This window comes from Nothobranchius furzeri, chromosome 2, assembly GCF_043380555.1.
Source record: "Nothobranchius furzeri strain GRZ-AD chromosome 2, NfurGRZ-RIMD1, whole genome shotgun sequence".
Classification (NCBI taxonomy): Eukaryota; Metazoa; Chordata; class Actinopteri; order Cyprinodontiformes; family Nothobranchiidae; genus Nothobranchius; species Nothobranchius furzeri.
In genome coordinates this window covers 14,277,085-14,288,715 of record NC_091742.1, presented here as the reverse complement: position 1 = coordinate 14,288,715, position 11,631 = coordinate 14,277,085, and the positions used below count along the sequence as shown (strand labels likewise).

Below are 11,631 nucleotides of genomic sequence, written 5' to 3'. Positions count from 1 at the left end.
ACGACTTAAATATATTTTCTCTTATTCATGATACATTTAATGGCTGGTGCGACTCAGGAGTGATAGCGCCGAAAAAAACTACTGAAAACTTGCTCAAAGCAAAATGTATTCATTACGGAAATAAATTATAAACTTACCGATTTAAAACTTTTTTAATACAGGTACTTCTCACGAACAGGCGCAGAAAACCTCCACCTAAACTCCGTGTGAGGTTCAGGTCGATGGGTGTTCCAGTTAGCTCCGGTTGGGTTGAAGCTAGGTGGCTACATCCGTTAGCTCGGCTCCCACCTCCGCTTTAGCTTTGGGTTAGCCAGGGTTAGCTTCAGGTTAGCTCGTAGCTAGTTCGCCTGGGTGTCGTCACTCGAGCCCAGCCTTACAGCCCCACCCTCAGCGCCTCCTCTCTTCCCTTTTATGGAATTGTCTGGGCTGGACGGAACCTGTGACACGGTCAAAATGGCGGTGGTGGACACCTCCCATTATGGACAGATAACGTGTTATTGAAGCCTATGGAATCGAATTGTCCAGTATATGTACAGTCTATGGTCCAAACAGGTAAAAACTGGCGTCCTGGATGGGCTCGAAGGTGGAGGACAGCAGTGGGAGAGAGTACTTGTCCTTTACTGTGATCTGGTTTAGCCCTCTATAATCGATGCAGGGACGAAGAGAACCGTCCTTCTTTGCGACAAAGAAGAAGCCAGCACCCAAGGGAGATGTTGAGGGTCTGATGGTCCCGTTGGCCAAGGCCTCTGAGATGTAGCTCTCCATGCTGTTCCTCTCCAGCTTGGAGAGACTGTAGAGACGGCTGGAAGGCAGCGGAGCGCCGGGGAGCAAATCGATACCACAATCGAAAGGGCGGTGCAGAGGCAGCGTCGCTGCTCGGTCCCTGCTAAAAACCTGTTGCAGGTCGTGGTAGACTGCTGGTACTTGTGAGAGGTCAGGAGGCTCAACAGAGGTCGCGTCGGATCCCTTCGAGACTGGAGAAGCCGAGTTGAGACAACTCTGTTAGCACGTCGGACTCCAAGCCTCGATTCTGTTGTCTTGCCAATCTAGGTGCGGGTTGTGTTGTGCAAGCCAAGAGTGTCCTAGCACGAACGGGGTCTGAGGGGATGGAAACACAAAGAGTGAAATTGTCTCAATGTGATTACCTGAGGCTCTGAGCTGGAGCAGCGTAGTCCTGTGCGTGATGGTGGATAACGACCTTCTGTCTAGTGAGGAAACAGGCATGGGTTTTTGAAGAGGAACTGTGGGGATTTCCCAGTCTCAGAGCAGTGACCTGGTGGCGTTGACCCTCCCACATCACAGAGCAGGCGAGGGTGAACCGGGTGGTTGTATTTTCAATGTTGCTACCCACCAGTCCAAGGCTGGATTGACGGCGTGTGGAAAACGAAGATGGATCCATCGATGATGTCCCGTGAAGCTCTCGATGTCTCTTGTCGATTGAGACTGAGAGCGTAATAAGACCCTCCAGGGTGGACGACTCAGGACACAGAGCCAACTGGTTCTTCACTTTATCATTGAGCGCCTAAATAAAAGCTGCCTTTAAGGCGTCGTTGTTCCAAGTCGTCAATGTTCTAAATTCCAGTGCCATGTCAGCAACCGTTCGCCGCCCCTGGGAGAGGTGCAATAACCTTTTTCGTTTGTCAGTGACGGTCTCGGAACTACAAAAAGTCAATTTAAAATCATCCAGAAATTCCTCATAGGGGCCAGATAAAAACTTGGAGTTGCAACTCTTAGCCTCAGCCCATCTAAGAGCCTTGCCCCTTAGCAGCTCTACAATAAAAGAATTCTTAGCTGAATCCGAAGAAAAGGCACTTGGGAAGCGCTCAAAGGCCAGGCGACACTGCACCAGAAATCCAAATCCATCCTCGAATTCACCGGAAAACGTTGGACATGGCGGAGGCGGAGCTAGGCGGAAGTAGGTGAGTTCCGTAGGACCAGTAACTTCCAGTCTGGGCTGAACCACAGCCGCTGGGAACGGTGGCGATGGTTTCGGGACTGCTGATGGAGCCTGGGTGGGGGCTGGAGCTGGAGCTGGCAACCAATCGTGTAGTTGTTGAACCAGAGCCTCCAACTGCTGGTAGCGTTGATTGGCGACTGCCAGTTGATCAGTTAGGACGGGAAGAGTCTGTTCCTGCTGTGCCATCTGGGTAGCCAGGTCTGCCAGTGCTAATTCTGCTGGGTTAGCTTGTTGGCCGGATGATTCTGTCATGACTTGTGGAAGGCGTCTAACCCAAGACATGCAGAATCAACACGGGAGTTGGGAGGTAAGAAATTAGTCTTTTATTTTGCAAAAATGGAAACCAAAGGAGCACTGGAAATCCAGTGAATGATGCCGTGAGGCGATTGTTCAGAGTCCAAGCTCAGTGAGCTATGGGGAAGTGGTGGGCCGAGGTGAACGAGTGCGGAGACCCAGCCGGGCGGGAGGTGAGGAAGCGGAGAGGGGAGATACAGGAGCCGTGGAGGAGGATGGGACATAGTATATGAATATCCGTGGTTCGTAGCAGAGTAGGTGATGGTAGTGGTGATAATCCAAAACTGGAGTAATCATCCGGCTTTGAGTGGTGTCTCCACCCTCCTTTTAAACCCGAGCTCCTAATGACTTATTCGGCTCAGCTGGTACCCCTCCGCTCCTCACCTGTGGAAAACAGAACCTCAAAGGTGGTTAATTGAGGGGGAGCACTCACCTCGGCATGAGAATCATGACAATTTCTGCATCTTTTGTGTTCCAATTCGTGTTTATTTAGAAACCGACTGGGCTGCATCCCGTATACTCCTGCTGCCGCCAGCACACCTCCCCAAATCCAACAGGTAAAGAAAGCAGGTACATTACATTTACAGATGTTTCTCTTCTTTTGATATAACAGAAGTTTGCAACAGGAAATTGTCCGTTTTGGGTTTAAATCAATAGCGATAGCTGCTGAGAGTGAGCATATGTTTGTACCAAATGAATATAATCATGTAGCTTTCTTTTTGGTGAATTTCTACTTTGTTCTTGGATTAGTCATCTCCCGACTCACTCTGCATGCTCTAGCAGCCTCGACGTGATACTTGTGATCTGATAGCTCATTACAGTATTCTCGTAAAGCATTTAATGAGCACTGGTGCCGTTAGCTTAGCTTCTTGGTGGTGTTATTCCGACACTTAAAGTTAACTGTCGGAGGCGGATTTGTTGTTCCCGCCTCTAAACGGTCTGAGGGTGCTGAAAGGGTTCCCCGAGGAAGGGTGTGAAAGTGCCTAAAGGCAGCAGAAGAGTCACAGTGCTGTTAGCCAATCAGAGACAAGATCTTTGTTTGCCATGATTATTAATGAGTAAGAGTGATAATCCTGTCCTTTTCTGCCTCCTATCCTCTGACTAACTTCTACCTCCTGAAACAGGAGCACCAGAGGGTTTTATTTTCCCAGAGACAGACTCACCAGGCATTCACTCATTCATTCATTCATACGAGACCACAGCAGATTTACCGAAACAACAAATGAACAAGACCTCTAGAGGCCCAAACGAATATTTTTTTAAATCAGAAACTAAAGTTTAACAAACAATTTCATGGAAAAAAATAAATAAGCAAAAATTATTTTAAAATGTAAGGTTATTTTAAAAACTAAAAAAGTACCAAAAGAGTCAAACAAAATGTAATGGAGAGCAGAAACTTTTAAAATGATTATCAGGCTTCATTAACATTTAGAAAGCCGAATTGTTGGTTTATTTCCTACATATTAAACTAAATATTTTTGAGCATTTTTATTACATTTCACTTAACCCTTTGATGCATAATGATCACTACAGTGGACAGGTACTCAAAATTGTTATTTCTTTATTTTTGCTATTAAGCACAGCTGATGAAGACTTTATTGCATGTGAGCCCCTCCATTTGGACTTCAGTAAGTCAAGCCACCATATTTCATGTTCAGAATGCACGTTGTCCACTGAGATGGACATGTAATAAAGTATTTGTAAATTAACAAAATGGTACAAAAATATTTGTTGAAATTTGTTTCATTCACATCTAAAAATGAATGAAAAAAATTGTTTAAAAAATCATGGTTGAAGATCTCATAATTCATGCATCAGAGGGTTAAAAAGCACGTTAAACTCTATTCAGATTAACACGCGAGTGATTTATTACGTTTTTGACCATGTTTCTTCAAGTTTTTTAGCATCTTTATTGCATCATTAACATCTCTGTTGTGTTAAACTTTTAGATTTATTCTCAGTGTTTGACCTCATTGACCTTCATGGAAAGCCTGCGTTTTAGAGCTGTTGTGTGATTTTCAGCCTCCAAGCTGAGCTGGCAACAAACACTCTGGTTTAATCTGCAGGCAGGAAGCAGCTGACGAATGTGCTGAAAATCAGCCAAACAGCCTCTTTTACCTCCTGGAGGGATGTGAGCATCTCCCCAGAGAGCCGGGGCAGCAGAGGGCAGAGATACTCAGGAGCTGCTGATGTTCTGGGATAACTTTTAATGTTTGGGAGAAACTTAAATATTAAGCTATTCATGAGAACATCAATAGGAAGGTTTTTGTTGGGCGTTAACTTTGACTGTTTACTCTTCCAGTGAGGAAAAGGCAAGAAACCGGTTTTATTTTCTGAATAAAAATCACTCCGTTATAATTTCGCTTTTCCTAAATGGAGACTTCAAACTTCTAGTTTATAATGAAACTGTTTATTCTGCTCCCACTTGCTGCTCTAACTGAGGGGAGATCAAACTCAAATATTAAATTTTTTGTTCTCTTTTTTCTTTTTGTTTTTTTGCAGTGATGTCAGACCTGATTAGTCATGGAGATTACTGGGAGGGTGAGAATGGTTTTCAGGGATTGATGCCAGATTTGGAGGATTGTGAAGTCCTTCATTATGTAAAACGAGAGAAAAGAGTTGTTTTTGTCATCAAGTGGGATTCAGCACCACGGACAGCTCCACACTTTTCATTTCTTGTTTAAAAGCTTCTGACGCACAAACGGATGTAGAAACTTTGTTTCAGGTCAACTTTTAAAATTCAAACTACTTACATGTGACTTTACTTTCCCCTTATTTTCTGATTTAAACGTTTCATCTTGAAATACACAATCGAAAAACAAAAAAAAGTTTGTTTTCCGTTTTCCTTTTTTATGTTGAAAATAGAAAAGCAAAAAATGAGTCGACTTCCGTTTACTTTATTTCGTTTTTTGATTGGTGATCGGCAAAACGGCTCGTTTCCCTTTGTTTCCCAAAGGAAAATCGTTTGGCTGTCATGTACACGGACCCTTTAGGTTACATGTAAGCAGGTTTTAGTCCGCATATCCAAATAAAAGTAATTTGTTTCCAGTTGATTCGATTTTTGTTTTATACTCGGGTGATGAAACGCATTCAGTGACTCGATGCAACCTGCTGGGTTCCTTATATAGGAAACTTTTTTCTGATTGGCTTAATGACCTGACCTGTATTGGAATGTTTATTATGTGAAGTGCCTTGAGACGACTCTTGTGATTTGGCGCTATATAAACAAACTTGAATTGAATTCAGCAGCAAAGTGTTAAAATGTGAGCTGCTACGCGTCATTTCAGTCGATTTACTTTCCTCTTCTTGCAGCTTTTGACTTGTTCTCCTCCTGTTTACAAGCCAGAGAGGATCTGAAACAAGTAAAACACAAAACCCGCTCCCGGAGTCCGTGCAGCTCTCGGGAGCGCGCGCGGCTGCGTCTCCGGAGTTGTCCACTTTCCAATACGCTCGTTACTTTCTTTGCACTGACGTCATAAGGAGCCGTTTGCATGTATAAAACCCTCCGGACCTTCTGCGGACTCCACTCACAGGACCTCCCAGACCCGGAACCGAACCGGAGACCGACCCTATCAGCTGCAGCAGCAGAGAGTAAAGCGAGTCCTGAGGGTTCAACAGGTGTTTTCTTTTCTCGAGCTGCTTTTATTTACCTGAAACCTCAAATCTGTTGTTTTTAAATACATTTCTTTTAACAATAAATCTATTTTAAATTAATTTATTGCTTAAAATTCTTTTAAAGTGCAGAATTAGTAAGTTAAGAATTTTTTTTTCTGTAAACCTCTTTAGCTGCTGGACATGAAGTCTGTCCCCCTCCTCCTGCTCCTCTTCTCGGTCCTCCTCTCATCACACCTCCGCCCCGCCGCCGGCAGACCGCGCTTCCTCCCGGGCAGGTTGGATGGCAGCGGCCGCCTCCAGGCGCAGCAGCTGGACGGAATGCTTCTCAAAGCGGACGCAGACGGAACCGCGTCGGAATTCCTGGGCGACAACGTCCTGAGGATCCTCCAGAGGAGAGACCCGGACCACCTCCACCTGCTGCCGGAGGAGGAGGGAGAGGAGGAGGCGCTGAGGGCCGTCGCGCAGCTGCTGAAGCGCAGCGAGGAGCCGCCGCTCTCTATCGACTTGACCTTCCACCTGCTGAGGAATATGATCCAGATGGCCAAGATGGAGAGCCAGCGGGAGCAGGCGCAGCTCAACCGCAAAGTCCTCGACGAGGTGGGAAAGTAACCTCCTGACCTCGTCCTCCAACAGCGCAGAACCTGTGAGATGAGCTCCAGTTCGCGCAACATTTTACGCACATGGTGCCATTTTACGCATCACATCAGTGTCTATCGTGTGTTATCTAAGAGACACCAGGGGAAAGGGTTTCCATCTCTCTCACCATCTCATCCCACAAACCAACAACTCTCGACCTGTGACGTCACAGCTAAACGGAAACCGTCAACGTCTCGTTTTAATGCTTCTGGACTTTCTCGTTTTTTAAATCATTTGTGCCTAAAGCGATCTGATGTGAGCATGAACGGTTTCAGTTTGACTTCCGGGCTGGGTGATCAAACAGAATTAAGACCCCCTGATTGGTTAAATGTGTTTATTATTAAAATCACTTCAGCAGCATAAGATAAGGTGATCTGAAACAACAAAACTGCATCTGAAGCTGCAGAAAAAAACAAACTTTCAGTTTTAACCCAAACTGAAGATCTTGGTGCTAAAGAAGCTCCTGATAAAGAATCTGTGTTTAAATGTGTGAATATTTAAACCTTGTGTTGTGATTGCAGCCCCCCAGATAAGGAACAGGTGGATGATCATCTCCACACCTTGCTGTTTGAGCAGATTCACCTGTACTGTAACAACTGTAGCATGCTGACCAACAAGAAAAGTACAAAAACAGTCTTTGCCTCACTTTTGTGTCTGTTGCATTTTCACTTTGTTTCAGCTAAATATTTAAAAAAGCCTTTTTGCCCTTTCTATTTTGTAATAAAAAAGTTTAATGCGAGAAAAATGTTGCTTTTGACTTATATTGTGCAAAGATTCATTGTTTTTGTTTGTGACTGAAGTCACGTGTTTTACCAGCATCATTCATCCATTCACTGCTTCATCCTCAAAGCACTTCCTGTTATGTCATAAATATGAACAATGACCCTTTTGACTTCCACACAAAAGGAAAAAAATGAACATTTATCCTGTTTATAAATGATTTTTGGGCAATAAAGAGATAATAGTGTAAATAACTTAAATTATTGGACATTTTTTATTTTAGAGTTTTTATTAGTTCAGTATTTTCTGGAGTTTCTGTTTTTTTTGTCATAAGAAAAATGTAAGAATGATTATTTTAATTGTAGGATAACGTAAATAATGTTTAACCTATTATTCAATCTTCTCCATAAATTCTGTTTTTTTATTTCAGTGATTTTTTTTCTGTACTCAAAGCTTCAGACTTAAACTCCAGCTGTTCTAGTTAACCTTCTGAGTACCACAAGAAAATAATTTTATTTTTTATTCATTTTTACACTTTTCTCTCTTAGATTTGGCACCGAGAATGAGAAAAATCTGAATTTTCTGGTTTAAAACCAACAAAGCAAACTTGATTCTGAGTTTCTGTTTTACTACATTAGAACATAAACTAGATTTTTGGTTTAAGTTTAGTGAATCTGATTAAACAAAGATTTAGTGTCATTTATTCTGATGAATCTCATCAAACGTTTCCAAGAGTCTCAGACAAGAATCAAAAGTCCTGCAGCTCCTCAGAGAAGTTTGGCTCTTCTTTCATGAACGACTTTTAATAATAACTTTTGTAAATAGCTGCTAGATATCCTTCAGTCTAGATTTGTGTCTGACGACAGAAGCCTAAAACGAACCCACGCTGAGCCAGAAACAGAGCCCAAATGATGAAGGATGAATGGATCAATATGTGTTTTTGAGCCAGAAAACTCAAATGACACTTTTTCTTTTCTTTTTAGGGATCAATGTTGCGACGGCTGCAGGGTAAACATCATTAATCTGTCTGTGATGATACGTTCTGACCCATTTGGACCCAGAGAAGAACTGATGCTGCTGTCAAACATGTGGTGATGAATGAAACAAGCGGCAACTTTTCTGACCTGATTTGACTTCCGATTGAGTTTAAACTCGAGATAATTTCCCTTCACTTGCTCCTTTATGGGTCTAAACTTTGGGTTTGGGTTCTGATAGTTAATCTTTGAGACTCAACTGCTCTTTTGCTTGTTGTAGTTTGTCTTCAGCCCAAGATTCACTAGTTTCTGCTCAATAGCTAAACAATGGCTGCATCCTGGTCCAGCTGCTTGCACTGTTGCCTCACAGCAAGAACGGTTGCAGGTTTGAATCCCAGCTGCAGCTTTACAGAGCATGTTCTCCTCGTGCATACATGACTTTTTTCTGGTTTCCACAGACCAAAAACGCATGTCGGGATGTTTTGTGTCACTTTGCTAAATGAATAAACTAAAACCCCCAAATTTCTGTATTTTATTTTGAGTTATCCCGTGTATTAACTCATCTCTGTATTTTGTAACAGCTGGCTCTGAGTGACAGGTTGTGGTTGTGTTGGATAGCTCAGGCAGGAAGAGGACGGGTTGGAGCTCTAGTGTATGAAGGATCAGTTCCAGGTTGGTTTTTCATTTTTCAACTGTGAGAAGTTGGAATTCAAAGTGTCTGATATGAAAAAATCACAGATCAAATTAGTCAAGAAGTGTCAAAAATAACTTTACAAGGACTTGAAACGTCTGAAGTAGCAACAGAAACAACCGATGAACTGAGAGATTAGACCTGTTGGTGTACAGAGAGAGTGGGGGACTTGGTAAAGGTTTCAGAAAACCTACAGAGTCACTTAACAGTCAGTCACAAGTAATTAATAAAAGGCTTTACATAAATCTTTCTACTTCTAGGAGTCCAGTAGGTTCTGCCAACAAAGGTCTGGCGAGAGGCTGAGATCAGAGCTTCAGATAAACGTTTAGGCCTTGGAAGGTCAGGTCAAAGCTAGCTCGGGCCGCACGGGGTTGGGTTAGCATGCTGAGAGATCAGGGTTTGGTTCCTGAAGGATCTGTTTGTTTTACACCTTATATGAAACTTTCAGAAGGTGAAAACTCCTAAACCACAGCTAATTGTCACCTGTCTCTGTAGCTCAGCCTGCAAGGCTTTAGGATGGTGTTCCAGTGGCTTGGTGTTCAATCCCACAAGGAACTATTGCTTTTACACTTGATCAACATTATTCAAAGCACTCAAATCCTGTCTGAAGGAATGCCTCATCAGCCAACTGTGTAGCTCAGGCTGGAAGGCAGTGGCTTGGTTCTCAGAAGGCCCAAGGTTCAAGCCCAGGGGTGGACACTCTAGTATTCAATCCAAAAACTTTTGGAGCACTGAGCTAGAAAGACTAAGTTGAAATGATCCACCAGAACGTGTCCGGGTGTGAAGGGCGCTGGTGGCTCAGTCCCCGAGTTTCTCAGCAGTGAACGTGGAGGGTTATTGTGACCGAGGTGGCATCTGCCTGGAGTTTTGCTACGTTTGCTCCTTAGCTTAGACAAGTAACAACTAAGTAACTTACAAGACAACAAATTAAGTTACTTATCTACACTTGTAAATTGTTAGCCAAGTGTAGATAAGTAACTTAATTTGTTGTCTAGTAAGTTACTTAGACTTAGTTGTCACTTGCTACGTTGCGAACGTTAAGGCGCAAAGTTGGGATTAGCTTGACACACACACACACACACACACACACACACACACACACACACGTTTGCACACTGGTGGTGATGAGCTACGATATGGCCACAGCTGCCCTGGGGAGCACTGACAGAGGCGACTAAGACTCCAACATTGTTGGATTCCTTGGTCGCGTTTAGCACCATTTGGCAGAGCATGGTGGAATCTGAAACATCTTCAGCTGAGTTTGTAAAATTTGAGTATTGTAAAAGTTTCTGTTCAACATGAATAAGAAGGGAAACATTTACCTGCATTTATCACACAAACAGCTGTGGTGTTGTTATGTAAAACTGACGGTAGAGTGGTGGCATTGTGCTTTTGCTGTGAGTTCAGGACAAACGTGTAGAGTCAGACAGTTCATTCAGCTAAATAAATGAAATTTAAACATTTGTACAGATTCTTGAAAACCATTCTAACAATTTAATAAAAATGACAGAAAACTTAAAAAAGTCAAACGGCATCTTTAGCATTTACAGGAGTTACAGCTTTAGAGGCCTCCTCCTTGAACCGTCACCTTATCGCGGTGGAGGAGTTTGAGTGCCCTAATGATCCTAGGAGCTATGTTGTCTAGGGCACTTTGTGCCCCTGGTAGGGTCTCCCATGACAAATTGGTCTTAGGTGAAGGGTGAGACAAAGAACAGTTCAGATGATCTTTCATGGATGTAAATTCAAAGAGTCGGAGTACCCGGCCCGGAGGGTTAGCGGGGTCCCACCTTGGAGCCAGGCCTGGGGTTGGGGCCTGTGAGCAAGTGCCTGGTGGCCGGGCTTTCGCCCATGGGGCCCGGCCAGGCCCAGCCCGAACCGGATACATGGGCTCATCCAACTGTGGACCCACCACCCGCAGGAGGAACATGAAGGGTCCGGTGTAATGTGGATCGGGTGGCAGACCGAGGCGGGAGCCTTGGCGGTCCGATCCCCGGACAAGAAAACTGGTTTTTGGGACATGGAACGTCACCTCGCTGGCGGGGAAGGAGCAGGAGCTTGTGGCAGAGGTTGAGCAGTACCGGCTAGATATAGTCGGACTCACCTCGACACATAGCATTGGCTCTGGAACCCAAGTCCTTGAGAGGGGTTGGACACTCTCCTTTGCTGGAGTTGCTCCGGGTGGGAGGCGGAGGGCTGGGGCTGGCTTTTTGTTAGCCCCGAGACTCTCTGCCTGTGTGTTGGGGTTTACCCAGGGGGACGAGAGGGTAGCTTCCCTGCGCCTTCGGGTCGGGGAACGGGTCCTGACTGTTGTTTGTGCTTATGGGCCAAATATCAGTTCAGAGTACCCACCCTTTTTGGAGTCCCTGGGACGAGTGCTAGATAGTGTTCCATCAGGGGACTCAATTGTCCTGCTGGGGGACTTCAATGCTCACGTGGGCAATGACAGCATGACCTGGAGGGGTGTGATTGGGAGGAACGGTCCGCCTGATCTGAACTCGAGTGGTGTTTCATTACTGGACTTCTGTGCAAGCCGCAGTTTGGCCATAACGAACACCATGTTCGAACATAAGGACGCCCATCGGTACACTTGGTACCAGGGCAGCCTAGGTCACAGGTCGATGATAGACTTTGTAGTCGTATCATCTGACCTGCTGCCGTATGTTTTGGACACCCAAGTGAAGAGAGGAGCGGAGCTGTCAACTGATCACCACCTGGTGGTGAGTTGGATCAGATGGCAGGGGAAG

At 44.5% G+C, this 11,631-nt stretch overlaps 1 protein-coding gene across 1 annotated transcript; it reads left to right on the top strand.

The window, feature by feature from the left end:
* Positions 1 to 4,985: 4,985 nt before the first annotated feature.
* Positions 4,986 to 6,910, top strand: uts1 (urotensin 1). The gene is made up of 2 exons (XM_015947754.3): positions 4,986 to 5,869; positions 6,038 to 6,910. Exon 2 carries the CDS (start codon positions 6,047 to 6,049, stop codon positions 6,473 to 6,475), a length of 429 nt encoding a protein of 142 aa, XP_015803240.3. The 5' UTR covers positions 4,986 to 5,869; positions 6,038 to 6,046; the 3' UTR covers positions 6,476 to 6,910.
* The last annotated feature ends 4,721 nt before the right edge of the window (positions 6,911 to 11,631 follow it).